At 38.0% G+C, this 19,107-nt stretch overlaps 1 protein-coding gene across 2 annotated transcripts in view; it reads left to right on the top strand.

The window, feature by feature from the left end:
- Positions 1–7,663, top strand: part of SLC30A4 (solute carrier family 30 member 4) — a 30,241-nt gene extending 22,578 nt beyond the window's left edge. For both annotated transcript variants that reach the window (XM_068551009.1, XM_068550999.1), the window contains exons 5-8: positions 727–928; positions 1,641–1,746; positions 2,527–2,661; positions 3,283–7,663. In XM_068551009.1, the coding sequence (XP_068407110.1) occupies positions 727–928; positions 1,641–1,746; positions 2,527–2,661; positions 3,283–3,437 (598 nt within the window). In that variant the 3' untranslated portion in view covers positions 3,438–7,663. The remainder of the gene's footprint in view (positions 1–726; positions 929–1,640; positions 1,747–2,526; positions 2,662–3,282) is intronic.
- The last annotated feature ends 11,444 nt before the right edge of the window (positions 7,664–19,107 follow it).

Below are 19,107 nucleotides of genomic sequence, written 5' to 3'. Positions count from 1 at the left end.
CAGAACAAAAGCACCCACATTCAGTATGTAAACAAATGAGCATGGCTGTGTTCCAATAATACTTTATTTACAAAAAAAACACCTTTACTTATAAAAACAGGCAGTGAGCCAACTATGGTCTACAGACCATGGTTTGCCAATCCCTGCGCTAGGGGCCTCCATTCATACTTAGAATAAAATCAAAAGTTTTTACCATAGCCACCCCTCCAACTCATCTCCCAACACTCTTGCTCACTTTATTCTAGCCACCATGGCTGTCTTGCTTTTTTAAGCACATACACATACAGCACATTTTCATCTTAGGGCCTTCACCCTGGTGTTCCTTCTGCCTAGAACACTCTTCCACCACCATTTGCTTCCTGACTTCATTCAAGTCTCTACTCAGAATCTTAGTGAGGCCTTTTCTGATCACTCCCCATCACTCTCCACCTCCTTGCAATGCTTTACTTTTCTTCAAAGCATTCACATTGCCCACCAGTACATTATGTATTTATTTGTTAATTCTCTGCCCTCTCTACTAAAACATAAGTTCCATAGGGATAGGGATATGTCTGTCTTATCACTGTTTTGACCCCGACACCTAGAACAGTACCTGATACATAATAGGTGCTCAAATATTTATTAAATGAACGAGTTCCATGTTGCCTCATTAGTGTCTGATTAGTAACAAATATTTCTGTCAATAATATTAGGAAGAATAATAATCTTTTCTTTTCTTTTTAACAGAATGGGGTTGCTGTTGAACCAATCTGGTCACCATCATGCCCATTCCCACTCCCTGCCTTCAAATTCTCCTACCACAGGTTCTAGATGTGGACACAACCATGGGCAGGATAGCTTGGCAGTGAGAGCTGCATTTATACATGCCTTGGGGGATCTGGTACAGAGTGTTGGTGTGCTAATAGCTGCATACATCATACGATTCAAGGTAACATGATTGCTAGTTTTTTTATTTTAAAATATATATTTAATTTCAACATTAAAACTAAAGGTGACTGTCTTTTATCAGTATACTAGACACCAGTGCCAGTCCTATTCATTTTGCATTATGCAAGCATACTTGAACTATCAGTATATCTCTTTTATTAGCACCAAACACAATAGTATCAACCTCATGGGGTAACTTATCTGTTGGCTTTGGTGGTGCCTTCACTGAAGAACTCAATTCTAAGCCTTGTCACTCAACTGCTAGGTACTGGAATGTGCACTGGAGTGGAAATCCAGAGATCTGAGTTCTAGTCTTGGCTGTGCCTTTAATGCTTTGACCTTGAGCAGGTCCCTCAACTCTAAACTTGAGTTCCCTCCTATTTAATATGAGGGGCTTAGACCAGATGGATGGCTGCTAAAACTCCGTCCAGCTCTGATAGTCTGTGGTTCTGGGTGGAAGATTTAGAGAGAGCACAGAGGAAAACAGTGGAACAAATGACTGAACTTCTGGAAATACGATAGGTTTCACAAAGAAAGGCATTTAAATAGTCTAGGAAAGAGTGAAGACGTTTCTTAATTGGCAATATCCAAGTTTTAAAGATGTGCTCCAGTCCTGCTAAAGAACAGGGGACAGAGTATGCCTTGCTTTGCTTTATAGACTGTTTTATGACTGTCTGTATTTAATCACACAATTTTGATCTGTCATCTTTCAGCCGGAATACAAGATTGCTGATCCCATCTGTACATATGTGTTTTCATTACTTGTGGCTTTTACAACCTTTCGAATCATATGGGACACAGTAGTTATAATACTAGAAGGTAAGATCTCTAGTATCCCCACTGTGGGTTTATTATTTCCCTAAATCAGATTGGGGCTGTTGGTGGGGGGCAGGAATACTCCAGGGTAGGAGCCATGTCTTTCTTTTTACTGATACTTATTAGTCTATAATACCACCTCACATGTAAAAAACATGTGAGAGTCAATGCACTCTCCCATCTATTACCCATTTGATCCTTATAATAGCCAAGAAAAGTAGGCAAGGCAGACATTATTATTCCCATTTACCAACAAGAAAATTGAGGCTCAGCAGGGTAACATAACTTCATTAAGGTCATGCTGCTAATAAACTGTGGACCTAGGACAAGAATGCAGCTCATGATTCTTGATGCAGTTATGTTTAGTAATTTATTTATTAAGTCTATAATTCCCATTTAACTTGCTATTCTATTTCCAACATCCCTGCCTTACTGATCTTAAGTATAAGCATTTAACTATAAGTTCTCAGAAGTAGGTTTATCTTTATTATATGTTCCTTTTTCTTTTTTGTCTATCCTAGCTTGTTTATTAGATGAAGTCGTCTGGTTTGAGTGACATTTCTTTTTAGTGAGAATCAACCTTTTTTAAGTATTTATTAACCTCTTGTATATATCCTGCTATATGTGTGCATAGTTTATCTTAAAGTTTTAATATATTTTAAAGTGTTCATTTAAACTGAATTTGGTAAAGCCATTTGGTTTCTTTTTTTTAAAATGTCCTATTAGTAATATATAAAATTTTCTCAAAATAATCTTTACTTATAAATGATACATTCTGAATAGGTGTACCAAGCCATTTGAATGTAGACTATATCAAAGAAGCTTTGATGAAAATAGAAGATGTATATTCAGTGGAAGATTTAAATATCTGGTCTCTCACTTCAGGAAAACCTACTGCCATAGTACACATACAGCTAAGTATGTTGCTGACGGTGAATGCTGGGGTTGGTGGACTTCTATCTTTGGAATTAAACATCTGTGCTTATGATTAAATAGGAAGACTTTTCTGCTGAAAAGATATGTTTTAAGGGAAGGGTGAGGCTCTTCAAAATGTGAGTTGCAGGTCAATTTATTGTTGGCAGAGCAATAATTTTCGATCTCTTTGATGAGATATTACAAATTGATTTTTTGCCTTCAGATAAAAGGTACAAAGTATATTTACCATGTTTTTTCTATATAAGAAAAGCTAAACTATGTTTTTATGTCTTTAAATCATTTCACAGATTGATGCTTTTTATTTTTTTATCAAAATAATACATGCATATGGTTTATTTTAAAAACTACAAAAGATGAAAGACTTGTAATTGATGTCTAGTATTCTTTCTCTACCCAAGAGTGGAATGGAGAGATTGGAATAATGAGAAGTCATTCTGGCTTTGTAAACTGAAATACTTCTCTAACAAAATAGCTTCAAGAGGGTAGAAATCAAACTAATAAAAATCTGTTCACAGTATAGTAAGATTGTTTTTGCCCTTTGTCTTGTTCACTAATGTGTAACTGTATACAATGAATAGTAATGATATTTTCTTGACCTTGCAGTTCCTGGAAGTTCATCTAAATGGGAGGAAGTACAGTCCAAAGCAAAGCATTTATTATTGAACACGTTTGGCATGTATAAATGTACTATTCAGCTTCAGAGTTATAGGCAAGAAATGGACAGAACTTGTGCAAACTGTCAGAGTTCCAGTCCGTAATTGTATACATTTTGGGGACTACCGCCTTATTTATCCTGCAGTCACAGATGTAAGAGCAATAAATGCACACCTAAATGAGAAATGGAATCCCTGACAGCTGTGTCAGTATCAAGCACCGGTCTCTCAAAACAGTCACTCCAGCCTGACAGTGATAGTTTCTGTTTAATGGCAAAATGAGACCTCACCATGATTTTCAGATGAAGATGTTTCTAAAACACTGTTTACAGAATGAGACATGACTCTACAGATACCTCACAGAAGACAATCCAAGACTGTACTTCATTAATTATGACAGTACACGTCTTAAAGGAAGCATCAAGAATTCAGTATTTGCATTTAAAAATCCTTTTTAAAGACCATTTTATATCAAGCCAGTGCTGGAAAACTCAATTTTTTTATTATGTAATCTTGAACCCAGCTTCTGGAATTTGACTCCCAGCTCTCTTTTTACCAAAATTATTTCTCAGCAGATTTCAGAAAGTACTACTAATTATCCAGAGAGTGGAATAAGCATGTATTCCTAGAGTTTCAGAAATGTTTGATTTCACAAATAAGTCTTAATCTTACTGGTAACAATTTGTAATCAACTTTTTCCAGACGTTACAGGGTTTTGAATCTCAAAGTTAGCATTTTTGGTTATTTGTAACCTTATCAGAACCAAATCTTTACATATTGTGGTCACTGTCCTTAAATTGTTTAGGAAATATTTTCAATATTATTCTGAATAGCAGAAGTTAATCATAAACTCAAATTACTATATGATAATTTAAAACAAAATATAGGAGTGAGGATGGGGTGTGGAGTTTCAGATTTAAGTCTTCCCGAAATCACTTGTTGTTCATGGAATTATTTTAAGAACAACAAGAGACTGCAAAAGGTAAACAATGATCCTCTGTCCTTTTAAGAACTGCCTTACCTTTTGTACAGAAAGTTTGCTTGGTACCTTGCTTCCTTCCTGCTTCCATACCAGTTAACCTGTGTGAGCCCTTTCAGGGTAAAACTCTGGGAAGCTAAGGTTCAGTGTGCCCTTCACCTCTCATGTGTAGATTAACCACATTCCTCCAGAGAATTTTGGCTGGATGATATGGGTTAGGGATTCTCCTTGGACTCCAGAAACCCTAGGATGTAATTTTGAAGTTTTTCCAATAACAATACCATAACAGAAATTCCCAGAGGGACTGGGGCAAAATATTACTCTGAGAAAACAAAATTTTCAAGGGTTTTTGACCTTGTGTGTGTGTTTTTTAAAGCAGGGGAATGGGGATGGACATGACATCTGTGTTGTAGGGAAGCTAAGCATAAAAGTTTTCAGAGCGAATGCAACTAATTGGTAACAATTGTGTTAAAGAGGCAGCTGTGAATATTCATGTTTCATTTTGCAACTGTTGGTTTTGAGATTATCTTTATGCACATTAGAAATCCATTTTCAAGAGGAACAGTTTCTTATCCTGAGAATGGATACGGTTCTTTGACTCCTCAGAATCAGAGTAGAGTGTACCAGACAAGTTGTGAACTGAAATCCCAGGTGGGCATGCAGTTGACTTCTGATATAAATGAAGAATAGGAAACAGATTTCATCTTCCTACCAAGAAACTCACTATGTAATAAACCTAAGATAAAACCTAGATTTACCCAAAAATTCATTGAGTTGATGGTATCCAATAAAAAGGTTGATGAGGATTAATGGCTCCTAATAAAACCCAGTGTCTGTTGAATTGATTTGAAAATTCACTTTATGGGATTCTTATTGTGAATCTATTTAAAATAATACTTTGAATTTTTCAAAAATTTCAGTAGCATATAAACTGTTTAAATCAAAATAAATATAAAATTAAAATACAGAGGGCAAGTAAGAATAAATGAGAGGCATTTCAGTGGACATCTGGGTATTTATGGACTTTGAGTACCTAGCAAGAGAAACGAAAAGAATATGCGTTTTATATGCTAATTATGCTAATGGATTTTCCCATATTTGCAAATTGTTCCTCATATCTATGGAGCTTGTTTCTTGTAAACTTTCCTTTATCTTAAATAGCTATATATGACTTTTCATAATGACGCATTCCTTGGAAAGTTATTTGATGAAACCGTCTAAAATCCATTTGAGGATTGAAAGGATCCTCTTGTAAAATGCAGAAACACTGAAAACTTTTGTAAATCTTAATTAAAGTGTTCTCCTTAAAGTGAGGTACACATGAAGTTTCCTGTGCTTTGCTTTTTGTAGCAAAGACTATAGACTTTGTACTTGTACTCCACTGGGTCTGTAAGATTTGAGGATTGATAGATTTAACTTTTTGTAACTTCACAAGACCCACAGAGAGGGATGTGAACTTAGCAGATACGACCAGGAACTGCACAGCTGGTCTGTCCTTCACCCGCTTAGTTACAGCCCTAAGTTACACTCCTCAGCCAGCCCTCAGAAAGGGCTTTCCATTGTCCTGGGAAAGGCAGTGGCTGTTTGTATAAATACCTAGCATTGTTAATTTTGCACAAGGAAAACATCACAACATAAAAACTGGGCAGTTCTTCATTGCAATATGTTTCAGTTAACATTTGCAAATAATCAGTTACTTGTGTATAGAACCTGTGTTTCACAGCTCTGGCCAGATGCAGCATCTTGATTTATTTTAGGAAAAAGACCTATTGTTTCATTAATGACCATGCTGCTTTAGAAATATAATGCGGGGAATGCAGTTGAATAAGGCATATTTCAGAAGGCTTTGAAATGCAGAACCAGTAGTGCTTGTAATTCCTCCATACATTTTCCATTAGCTATTTCTTGTGTAACGTGAGCCCGGATTTTCACAACTTGCAGCTCCTATCAGTATTATTTGCCAAATCACTGGATTTCTTATTTTACTGTTTTCAAGTTTGGGTGCTTTGTTCCCATTTTCTAAAACTAGTTTTCTGCTCTTAGGAGTCTCAGTGTTCTGGTTCTGTCTCTTGAACCCAGGTGTCCTCACCGACAGTGTTCGTCTTTAGTAGAATTTTCCCAGAATAGACTCAGGCAGGATCAGATCCTTGAGCTTCCCTTTCATTTTAATGTGAGGAAAAACCATCTTTCAGAGACAAAGCACCACTTATAAATGTGCTTCTGGGTAGGGAAGAACCTTTTTTTAAACAGCTGGTTTTTCCTGATCCAGATTTCTCTGCATGCTGAGCTCTTTAGAGTAAGTGTGGTAGAAGTGGATGCCCTGTACAACAAACAGCAAGCCAAGATCACAGCTGATAAGACTCGGGGCTGTGTTTCTCAAACCACCACTCTTACTACTTTAGAAGAGAGAAGAATTCACTTCTGAAACAAGCACAATTAGCTAAATTTATTTTCTTCTTATGTGTTTATATTAATTGGTTCACTGTAATGAATAAGGCGTTCTTACAGAATTTGAGCCCCTTTGGAATAAGGTTTTAGGCACTTTTGCTGTTGCCTCTACCTTACATACAGTAAATTTAAAGTTACAGAATGTGTTCATAGATACAAGATTAGTTCATTGGGTTCAGTTTGTCTTTGAACCAAGCTTCACTTTTGAGGCTGTTGGGTATTAGTCACAAATGAATAGTGACACCTCGCTATATGCTGTGTTGAGGGGAGGCCAGCCTGATCCCCAAATTGATGATTAAGCTTAATGTCTCTCTACCAAAATACCATTTGCAAACCCTGGCTACAGATCTATCCTGTGAATCCCACCAGACAGGGCTTCAGATTTATGTTAACAGATCGCTAGCCAGGGATATTTCTTGTGATGTTGATAGGAGCACGCAAATTGGAGAGAAGAATTGTTGTGAGAGTTCCTCGGTGTTGAATTGTGTGTGTGCAGCTGGGTTACATATTCGGGCCAGCCTGTCATTGAATTCTTGCTTACAAAAGGTTTAACACGTTCTTCCAGTCATGTGGTGAGGACCAACAAACATTTTCTGATTTTTGGTAAGATTGGAAAACATTTATGGAGACTTTCCCAGTTAAACCTGTGACAATGTCAATTTAAATATTGCAATTAAGTATATTATGAAATAACTGCAACACAAAATTGAAATGTGCCAGTATGTCAGCTTTGCACCTGAAGATAATGTATATTTGGAAAGCTTATGCTTCTCTAAATAAATGTATGTTAATAAGTAAGCCATATCACAGTTTAAGAAATTGTATATACTTTTCCATATACATCTTCAGAAACCAGGTATTTTGCATAATGATTGATTTTAGAAAGATTTTGAAGCTGGAGTTTGTCCATGTAATTTAAGATCAAAGTACAGTATATGTACTGTATTTGCAATTTTCAAATTGTAATTTCCTATACATTTATTAAATAAAGTATTGTTTTGCCATGTGGTTTATTAAAAAACGAAAGTGTACATTGCCTTAAATTAAATTTCTAGGTTTTTAAAATTGAATAAATAATCATAATAGGCCTTAAAAGATAATCTTCTTAGAAAGAAAAGCATTGGAAAATAGATTTTAAGCTATCTAGTTTTATTTATTTATTTTTAATTAATTAATTTAATTTATTTTTTTTTTGGCTGCATTGGGTCTTCATTGCTGCGTGTGGGCTTTCTCTAGTTGCGGCGAGTGGGGGCTACTCTTTGTTGCGGTGCATGGGCTTCTCATTGCGGTGGCTTCTCTTGTTGCAGAGTATGGGCTCTAGGCACGCGGGCTTTAGTAGTTGTGGCATACAGGCTCAGTAGTTGTGGCTTACGGGCTCTAGAGTGCAGGCTCAGCAGTTATGGCACACGAGCTTAGTTGCTCCACAGCATGTGGGATCTTCCCGGACCAGGGCTCGAACCCATGTCCCCTGCCTTGGCAGGTGGATTCTTAACCACTGCGCCACCAGGGAAGTCCCCCTATCTAGTTGCAGAATCTCTGATTGTAATGCCTTTTAGATGTTTAAGAAATAAACCTGAAAAAAAATCTTCCAGATAGGGTAAAACAGAGATTAAAAGAACCTTTACTTTTTATATCAGTCACTTTTAATGTCCCTGCAGCCCCAGCAACAGTGGCAGGCAGGAAAGAAAGAGGCCCTAGCGGGAGTGAGTTTGGTGAGGACCATCAGGAAGTGTGAGCGTAGTGACCTGAGGAGCCTCCAACAGTGCAAACCAGGGGTTGTCGGCACGCCTCACGGGCCCGTCTGCCACAGCCTGTTTGTATGGCCCAAAGAGCTGAGGGCGGTTTTCTCATTTTTTTTTTTTTTTTCATTTTTTTAATGGTTAAAAAATCAGAATAATAATATTTCATGAGGTGAAAATTATGTAAACTTTAAATTTCAGTGTCTGTAAATAAACTTACTGAACACATCCACACGCATTCAACCATGGCTGCTCTCTCATGCTGCAGTGGCAAAATTGAGTAGTTGTGACAAATATAAGATATTTACTATCTGTCCCTTTATGGAAAAAGTTTACTGGCCTCTGGTGTACCCTCTTGTACCATTTTAGGGACATAACAGCATAAATGGATGCAGCAAGCTCTTGTAGAGCCCCCTTGGAAGTTTCTGTGACTGGTTGATCTGACGGCTACCCGAGTCACCAAAAGGTCTTCTCCTCCCTTTACCTTTCTTCTTTTCTTTATCCACCTTGGAGTTTGGGGCCGAAATATAAGGAAAGAGTAGCAAGATTTCAAATATTATCTACGTACCATATGTTCCATGTCACGTTCAGCAGCAAAGCCATTTTCTACCCAGAGCACCATGATCACCAGCATCATTTAAGAATATTCTTTGGGACTTCCCTGGTGGTCCAGTGGGTAAGACTCCGAGCTCCCAATGCACGGGGCCTAGGTTCAATCCCTGGTCGGGAAACTAGATCGCACACGCATGCCGCAACTAAGACCCCATGCAGCCTAAATAAATAAGTAAAATATTTCTTAAAAAACTATTTTTGGGGGGCTTCCCTGGTGGCGCAGTGGTTGAGAATCTGCCTGCTAATGCAGGGAACACGGGTTCGAGCCCTGGTCTGGGAAGATCCCACATGCCGCGGAGCAACTAGGCCCGTGAGCCACAACTACTGAGCCTGCGCGTCTGGAGTCTGTGCTCCGCAACAAGAGAGGCCGCGATAGTGAGAGGCCCGCGCACCGCGATGAAGAGTGGCCCCCGCTTGCCGCAACTGGAGAAAGCCCTCGCACAGAAACGAAGACCCAACACAGCCAAAAATAAATTAATTAATTTTTTTTTAAGAAAACTATTTTTCAACATAAAGCTTATTCACCTGAATTTTTTAATTTTTCACTTGTTATGACAAAAAAATGAAGGAAATAAAAATGTATATATGTTGAATACCTTATGTAGTTGGTGCCAATTGGGAGTTCACAAACAAAAAATAACATTTTATCTGCTAAGTAAATTGAAAATTGGCTGTAAGTCTTTTAAAAGAGTATGTTCTTTAGAGTTTTCCAGTTACCTAGCTAGTAAAAGACAACTATTTTTGAAAACAGTAATAAATACAGTTTTAGATAAGTTATACTAGTAAATACTGATATGTTACGTATTCTTTGTGATTATATATCTAGCTCTATTTCTATTTTTGATGTGTTATATTTTGGGGTCCATGTCAGATGCTAAAACAAATCCTAATCTAGGCTACCAGCCATACAAACTCTTATTTATGCTAAACTTTCAGCTTTATTTAATATATTAGAATAATATTTTTTGATTATAATTCAGTTCCAACTACGATCTATTATAATTGCTATAAGCTGTGAAATAAACTAAGCATAAATAGGAATTACGAAGCCTTATGACATCTCTATGTGAATCGTGTTTAAGATTAAGATGTTCTCCTAAGATTAAAAGGTTCAGTGAAATATCACCAAAGATGTCATTTTCAAGCAGCACTCTGGTTTAAGGCTCTCATGTGACTTTTACAGAACGTAAACTGTAAAGTTTGGCCTGTGGGTATTACCCAATAAACATGAAGATGATACTTTGTAAGTTACCAAATAGCTTCGATGTCTCCTGTCCTGGACTTTTCAAAGACTTATTCTGGTTTGACTTTTAAATTCCTATTGTCTGTGTTTCCCTTGCCCGTTTCTGCACATTGGTTTGTGGGTTGTTGTTGTGGGTTGTTTTTGTTTTTTCCTTTTTAATTTTATTATTATTTTTTAACATCTTTATTGGAGTATAATTGCTTTACATTGTTGCTGCTGTATAACAAAGTGAATCAGCTATACGTATACACATATCCCTATATCCCCTCCCTCTTGTGTCTTCCTCCCTCCCTCCCTATCCCACCCTTCTAGGTGGTCACAAAGCACCGAGCTGATCTCCCTGTGCTATGCGACTGCTTCCCACTAGCTATCTATTTCACATTTGGTAGTGTATATATATCCATGCCACTCTCTTACTTCGTCTCAGCTTACCCTACCCCTCCCCGTGTCCTCAAGTCCACTCTCTACGTCTACGTCTTTATTCCTGTCCCGCCCCTAGGTTCTTCAGAACCTTTTTTTTTTTTTTTAGATTCCATATATATGTGTTAGCATACATTATTTGTTTTTCTCTTACTGACTTACTTCACTCTGTATGACAGTCTCTAGGTCCATCCACCTCACTACAAATAACTCAATTTCATTTATTTTTATGGCTGAGTAATATTCCATTGTATATATGTGCCACATCTTTATCCATTCATCTGTCGATGGACGCTTAGGTTGCTTCCATGTCCTGGCTGTTGTAAATAGTGCTGCAGTGAACATTGTGGTACAAGACTCTTTTTGAATTACGGTTTTCTCAGGGTATATGCCCAGTAGTGGGATTGCTGGGTCATATGGTAGTTCTATTTTTAGTTTTTTAAGGAACCTCCATACTGTTCTCCATAGTGGCTGTATCAATTTACATTCCCAACAATAGTTCAAGAGGGTTCCCTTTTCTCCACACCCTCTCCAGCATTTACTATTTGTAGATTTTTGATGATGGCCATTGTGACCGGTGTGAGGTGATACCTCATTGTAGTTTTGATTTGCATTTCTCTAATGATTAGTGATGTTGAGCATCCTTTCATGTGTTTGTTGGCAATCTGTATACCTTCTTTGGAGAAATGTCTATTTAGGTCTTCTGGCCATTTTTGGATTGGATTGTTTGTTTTTTTGATATTGAGCTGCATGAGATGCTTGTATATTTTGGAGATTAATCCTTTGTCAGTTGCTTCGTTTGCAAATATTTTCTCCTATTCTGAGGGTTGTCTTCTTGTCTTGTTTATTGTTTCCTTTGCTGTGCAAAAGCTTTTAAGTTTCATTAGGTCCCATTTGTTTTTTTTTTTTTAATTTCCATTTCTCTAGGAGGTGGGTCAAAAAGGATCTTGCTGTGATTTATGTCATAGAGTGTTCTGCCTATGTTTTTCTCTGAGAGTTTTATAGTGTCTGGCCTTACATTTAGGTCTTTATTCCATTTTGAGTTTATTTTTGTGTATGGGGTTAGGGAGTGTTCTAATTTCATTCTTTTACATGTAGCTGTCTAGTTTTCCCAGCACCACTTATTGAAGAGGCTGTCTTTCCTCCATTGTATATTCTTGCCTCCTTTATCAAAGATAAGGTGACCATATGTGCATGAGTTTATCTCTGATTCCACCAGCTCCATTTTTCTTTCTCAAGATTGCTTTGGCTATTCGGGGTCTTTTGTGTTTCCATACAAATTGTGAAATTTTTGTTCTAATTCTGTGAAAAATGCCATTGGTAGTTTGATAGGGATTGTATTGAATCTGTAGATTGCTTTGGGTAATATAGTCATTTTCACAATGTTGATTCTTCCAATCCAAGAACATGGTATATCTCTCCATCTGTTGGTATCATCTTTAATTTCTTTCATCAGTGTCTTATAGTTTTCTCATACAGGTCTTTTGTCTCCTTAGGTAGGTTTATTCCTAGGTATTTTATTCTTTTTGTTGCAATGGTAAATGGGAGTGTTTCCTTAATTTCTCTTTCAGATTTTTCATCATTAGTGTAGAGGAATGCAAGAGATTTCTGTGCATTAAATTTGTATCCTGCTACTTTACCAAATTCATTGATTAGCTCCAGTAGTTTTCTGGTAGCATCTTTAGGATTCTCTATGTATAGTATCATGTCATCTGCAAACAGTGACAGTTTTACTTCTTCTTTTCCAATTTGGATTCCTTTTATTTCTTTTTCGTCTCTGATTGCTATGGCTAAAACTTCCAAAACTGTGTTGAATAATAGTGGTGAGAGTGGGCAACCTTGTCTTGTTCCTGATCTTAGTGGAAATGGTTTCAACTTTTCACCATGGAGAACGATGTTGGCTGTGGGTTTGTCATATATGGCCTTTACTATGTTGAGGTAAGTTCCCTCTATGCCTACTCTCTGGAGAGTTTTTATCATAAATGGGTGTTGAATTTTGTCAAACGCTTTTTCTGCATCTACTGAGATTATCATATGGTTTTTATCCTTCAGTTTGTTAATATGGTATATCACATTCATTGATTTGCATATATTGAAGAATCCTTGCATTCCTGGGATAAACCCCACTTGATCATGGTGTATGATCCTTTTAATGTGCTGCTGGGTTCTGTTTGCTAGTATTTTGTTGAGGATTCTTGCATCTATGTTCATCAGTGATATTGGCCTATAGTTTTCTTTTTTTGTAACATCATTTTCTGGTTTTGGTATCAGGGTGATGGTGGCCTCATAGAATGAGTTTGGGAGTGTTCCTCCCTCTGCTATATTTTGGAAGAGTTTGAGAAGGATAGGTGTTGGCTCTTCTCTAAATGTTTGATAGAATTCGCCTGTGAAGCCATCTGGTCCTGGGCTTTTGTTTATTGGAAGATTTTTAATCACAGTATCAATTTCAGTGCTTGTGATTGGTCTGTTCATATTTTCTATTTCTTCCTGCTTCAGTTTCGGAAGGTTGTGCTTTTCTAAGAATTTGTCCGTTTCTTCCAGGTTGTCCATTTTATTGGCATATTGTTGCTTGTAGTAATCTCTCATGATCCTTCGTATTTCTGCAGTGTCAGTTGTTACTTCTTTTTCATTTATAATTCTGTTGATTTGAGTTTTCTGCCTTTTTTTCTTGATGAGTCTGGCTAATGGTTTATCAATTTTGTTTATCTTCTCAAAGAACCAGCTTTTGGTTTTATTGATCTTCACTATCATTTCCTTCATTTCTTTTTCATTTCTTTCTGATCTGATCTTTATGATTTCTTTCCTTCTGTTAACTTTGGGGTTTTTTTGTTCTTTCTCTAATTGCTTTAGGTGTAAGGTTAGGTTGTTTATTTGAGATGTTTCTTGTTTCTTGAGGTAAGATTGTATTGCTATAAACTTCCCTCTTAGAGCTGCTTTTGCTGCATCCCATAGGTTTGGGGTCATCGTATTTTCATTGTCATTTGTTTCTATGAATTTTTTGATTTTGTCTTTGATTTCTTCAGTGATCTCTGGGTTATTTAGTACTGTATTGTTTAGCCTCCATGTGTTTGTATTTTTTACAGATTTTTTCCTGTAATTGATATCTAGTCTCATAGCATTGTGGTTGGAAAAGATACTTGATACAATTTCAATTTTCTTAAATTTACCAAGGCTTGATTTGTGACCCAAGATATGATCTATCCAGGAGAAGGTTCCATGAGCACTTGAGAAGAAAGTGTATTCTGTTGTTTTTGGATGGAATGTCCTATAAATATCAATTAAGTCCATCTTGTTTCATGTGTCATTTAAAGCTGGTGTTTCCTTATTTATTTTCATTTTGGATGATCTGTCCATTGGTGAAAGTGCGGTGTTAAAGTCCCCTACTATGATTGTGTTACTGTCGACTTCCCCTTTTATGGCTGTTTGCACTTGCCTTATGTATTGAGGTGCTCCTATGTTGGGTGCATAAATATTTACAACTGTAATATCTTCTTCTTGGATTGATCTCTTGATCATTATGTAGTGTCCTTCTTTGTCTCTTGTAATAGTCTTTATTTTAAAGTCTATTTTGTCTGATATGAGAATTGCTACTCCAGCTTTCTTTTGATTTCCATTTGCATGGAATATCTTTTTCTATCCTCTCACTTTCAGTCTGTATGTTTCCTTAGGTCTGAAATGGGTCTCTTGTAGACAGCGTATATATGGGTCTTGCTTTTGTATCCATTCAGCCAGTCTATATCTTTTGGGTGGAGCATTTAATCCATTTACATTTAAGGTAATTATCGATATGTATGTTCCTATTATCATTTTCTTCATTGTTTTGGGTTTGTTTTTGTAGGTCTTTTCCTTCTCTTGTGTTTCTTGCCTAGAGAAGTTCCTTTAGCATTTGTTGTAAAGCTGGTTTGGTGGTGCTGAATTCTCTTAACTTTTGCTTGTCTGTAAAGGTTTTAATTTCTCCGTCGAATCTGAATGAGATCCTTGCTTGGTAGAGTAATCTTGGTTGTAGGTTTTTCCCTTTCATCGCTTTAAATATGTCCTGCCACTCCCTTCTGGCTTGCAGTATTTTTGCTGAAAGATCAGCTGTTAATCTTTATGGGATTCCCTTGTATGTTATTTGTTGATTTTCCCTTGCTGCTTTCAATATTTTTTCTTTGTATTTAATTTTTTATACTTTGATTAATATGTGTCTGGCGTGTTTCTCCTTGGATTTACCCTGTATGGGACTCTCTGTGCTTCCTGGACTTGATTGACTATTTCCTTTCCCATATTAGGGAAGTTTTCAACTATAATCTCTTCAAATATTTTCTCAGTCCCTTTCTTTTTCTCTTCTTTTTCTGGGACCCCTGTAATTTGAATGTTTGTGCATTTAATGTTGTCCCAGAGGTCTCTGAGACTTTCCTCAATTCTTTTCATTCTTTTTTCTTTATTCTTCTCTGCGGTAGTTATTTCCACTATTTTATCTTCCAGGTCACTTACCCGTTCTTCTGCCTCAGTTATTCTGCTATTGATTCCTTCTAGAGAATTTTTAATTTCATTTATTGTGTTGTTCATCATTGTTTGTTTGCTCTTTAATTCTTCTAGGTCCTTGTTAAACGTTTCTTGTATTTTCTCCATTCTATTTCCAAGATTTTGGATCATCTTTACTATCATCACTCTGAATTCTTTTTCAGGTAGACTGCCTATTTCCTCTTCATTTGTTTGGTCTGGTGGGGTTTTACCTTGTTCCTTCATCTGCTGCGTATTTCTCTGTCTTCTCATTTTGCTTAACTTACTGTGTTTGGAGTCTCCTTTTCACAGGTTGCAGGTTCATAGTTCCCGTTGTTTTTGGTGTCTACCCCCAGTGGGTAAGGTTAATTCAGTGGGTTGTGTAGGCTTCCTGGTGGAGGGGACTGATGCCTATGTTCTGGTGGATGAGGCTGGATCTTGTCTTTCTGGTGGGCAGGACCGCGTCTGGTGGTGTGTTTTGGGGTGTCTGTGAACTTAGTATGGTTTTAGGCAGCCTCTCCGCTAATGGGTGGGGTTGTGTTCCTGTCTTGCTAGTTGTTTGGCATGGGGTGTCCAGCACTGTAGCTTGCTGGTTGTGGAGTGGAGCTGGGTCTTAGCGTTGAGACGGAGGTCTCTGGGAGAGCTTTTGCCAATTGATATTATGTGGGGCTGGGAGGTCTCTGTTGGTCCAGTGTCCTAAACTTGGCTCTCCCACCTCAGAGGCTCCAGCCTGACACCCGGCCGGAGCACCAAGACCCTGTCAGCCACACAGCAGTGAATGTGGTGTTCTCCATTATGAAGTCAGATTACGAGGGTCTACAATAGCTGTTCAGCTAGAACAGGCTGACTTGGTAGCACTTTGTCTACAAGGCTGTCTCCAGCAGCTGGTGGCTAAAAGCGTAGGTCTCCGCATGTGCGGCCAGAATCTTAAACGTTTATATAGAGGTCTTCACTGGGTTCAGTCACAGATTTGGTACAGATGGTGTCAAGAACACCTTACTCTCTCAAGGTTGTGTGCTTGAAACAGCTCCTAAGCCTGAGGGTCTACAAGCTGCAGGAAGACGAGACCCGGGGCGGCCTGCAAGCCGTGATTCTTGCCACGAACCCTGCTGCTGCCGTCGTGGAATCCGGCTTCCCCCGCCGCTCTGCAATGAGTTTTCAGTGAAGCTTTCTCTCTGTGCTGATGAGATTCATGCTACCTGAGTTGCCCAAAGCCACAGAGCACTTAAATGTTGGGGCGGGGGTACAAACCCAGCAAATCTGGCTCCAAGGTCGGTGTCACCTCACCCTGTCTGAAGCAAGGTCCTGGAGCAACACCCCACTGTGTGTGGCAGACAGCGGGCAGGACTGTTTTTTTTTTTTTCACACTTTTGTTCACTTTAACAAAATGCTGACAGTATGGGTAGGTTTTTCTCCAAAATATATTGAGGTATTTCTTGTTAAGAGAGTAGGATTTTTTTAAATAGGAAACTTTTAGAGACCTCATGAAGCAAGGCTAGCCCTAGAGCAAGACAGACCACCTCTGTTCCCTTGACTTTCCTAGGATTGAAGCTCTGTCCCCACCTTCTTCTATCATCTTTCCCCTACTTCCTTTCCAGAAGAAACTTGCTAACAGCATAAAGGTAACAGCGATATTTACCTCTGACCAGTGATTACATTGAATGTTTGGCATCAAACTTCAGAACTGGGGTGAAGATAAGAGTTTCCTGGACTTCCATTTACTAATTATCATATTCAACGGTGAAGGCTACAAGGCAAATCCTAGTTCCAACAGGTTTTAAGTCAGTTACAGCTTGACCAGAGTTTCAGTATTATTAGAACATGAGCCTATTCCATCCTCTCTTTGCTTTTTTGTATAAGAATATTTTCAAAAGCCCAGAATATTTTTAAAACCCCTGAGACAAAGTATTACAGAGTTTATAGTGTTTTAACCATTGATATATATTTGGTTTTAGAAGCATTCTCATCTTTAAGATACCATGATATTGAAATCGGGACTTCTCAAAAAGTTGGTTCAACTGGTTGGAAATTTTTTTTTTTTCTAAAGTAGATTGAGAATACTTCCACATGCTGATTTTATAAGCATTCAACTAAGAATTGCTCTTTGAAGCAATTCTCCCTACCACTGAACGTGTTACGGAATAGAACACGAAACTCCTACGTATTTTTAAAATTAAACAGGAAATTAAACAACATTATGTTTTTGGAGAGCATGTTGAGCCATACGGTCACCCCTATAGATAGATCACGCTCCCATTAGGGATGGCTTGAGATACTGGCCTGTAGGATAAAGCTCATCCTCTTGGTAAAAACACACAAAATCCTTCTAATTGGTGACTGCTGACTTCTCCACCCACAGTTCCATCCTCTCCATGACTGCCATCCTACTTCCCATGCATCATCCATACCAAATCACAGTCAACTTTTGGTTAATGGGGGAAATAATTGCTAACATGTATTGAGACTTTACTGCCCTTCAGACACTGTGCCATGCACTTTTTTTGTATTATTTAACCCTCGTGATGGTACTTTGAAGAATATTATAATATTCATTTTGCAAATGAAGAAACTGAGATCAGAAAAGAGTAAGTGACTTGCCTAAAGTCCTATAGGCAGAGCAGTAATGCAGGAATAGAAGTCACAGACAACTCTTAAATATAGTTGTAGCTAGTAAACATGTAGTACAAAAGGGATGCAATGTAGACTAATGTAGTTAAAATCACAACCAAGTTTTAATAATAGATGTATAAAAGTAATAGAAGTATAATAGTTTAGGAACATTCAACCTTACATAAGTTCATGCATGATTGGCAAAAAAAGGAGCCAAAAGTTTATTCTGTTTCTTGAGTTCTTGTTTTTTGAGGTACCAGAATGGCACTTAATCGGGTCCCAGCATGTTCCCTTCATTGGCCCTTCCTGTCCTTATTCCTCAGCCCTCACAGCCATGACTGGGAAGGGTTGGGATCCAAGCCACAGGGCTTGGACTCCTCCTGGCCTTCCCTCTGTAGCCAGCCACTCCTCTAAGGCCAGGACACTGCATTTCCCAGTCCACACCTGGTCTTGTTTGTGAGGGGGGTGGGGGCAATCCATGTTACAGTCAACATACCATGGAACCCACTGGTCACAGCAGCCCCCCAAATCTTAAGTCAATTCATGCATGGTTTGGGGGGAGGGAAGGAAGGCTAAATTAAGAAGGGGCTGTGTCCACCAGTCAGCCATCACCAAGACAGGACAGAGACAAACAGCTTAGAAATGCTGCATAGAGAATGTGAACCCACAGGAAACAAAACAAATGAAAACACAAGCCTCTGGTAAATTTCATAGAAATTTCCAGGAAGACAATGAACTTCCCACAAATCATGGAATTATGGGTTAAAGTTGAACTCATCTTGGTTGGGAGTGCATAAAATCTAGTTGATATCTGGGTTAGTTACTAGGTAGCTCCAAACCAAATAGATGCTTTCATTGTGAGCTCACACAGAGGCAGGGACTCTGGCAGGTGGCCTAGGTTTCCATCCTCACTCTCTCACCCTAAGAATTGGGGAAAGTTACTAATCTTCTCCATGCCTCAGTTTCTCCATTTGCAAAATGGGGATAATAATTGTCTCTAACTAATGTGACTTTTACAAGGATTAAATGAACCACGTAAAGTATTAAGAATACACAAAGCTCAAATGTCAACTATCGTCTACAAGTTAATTTCTTCACAAATGCACTTTTATTTATTTATTTTTTTAAAAACACTAATTGAGCACTGCCAGTCTTGCAGCTCCCAGAACAAGACAAACTTTCTTATCCTCTGTTCCCTTGCCCCCTTCTTTATCTGAAAGATCTTTTCCCCAACTTCTT

The sequence above is a fragment of the Eschrichtius robustus genome, chromosome 1 (genome assembly GCF_028021215.1).
Source record: "Eschrichtius robustus isolate mEscRob2 chromosome 1, mEscRob2.pri, whole genome shotgun sequence".
NCBI classification, from domain to species: Eukaryota; Metazoa; Chordata; class Mammalia; order Artiodactyla; family Eschrichtiidae; genus Eschrichtius; species Eschrichtius robustus.
The sequence above is the reverse complement of the archived record's forward strand: the minus strand, read 5'-3'. Positions and strand labels throughout refer to the sequence as shown.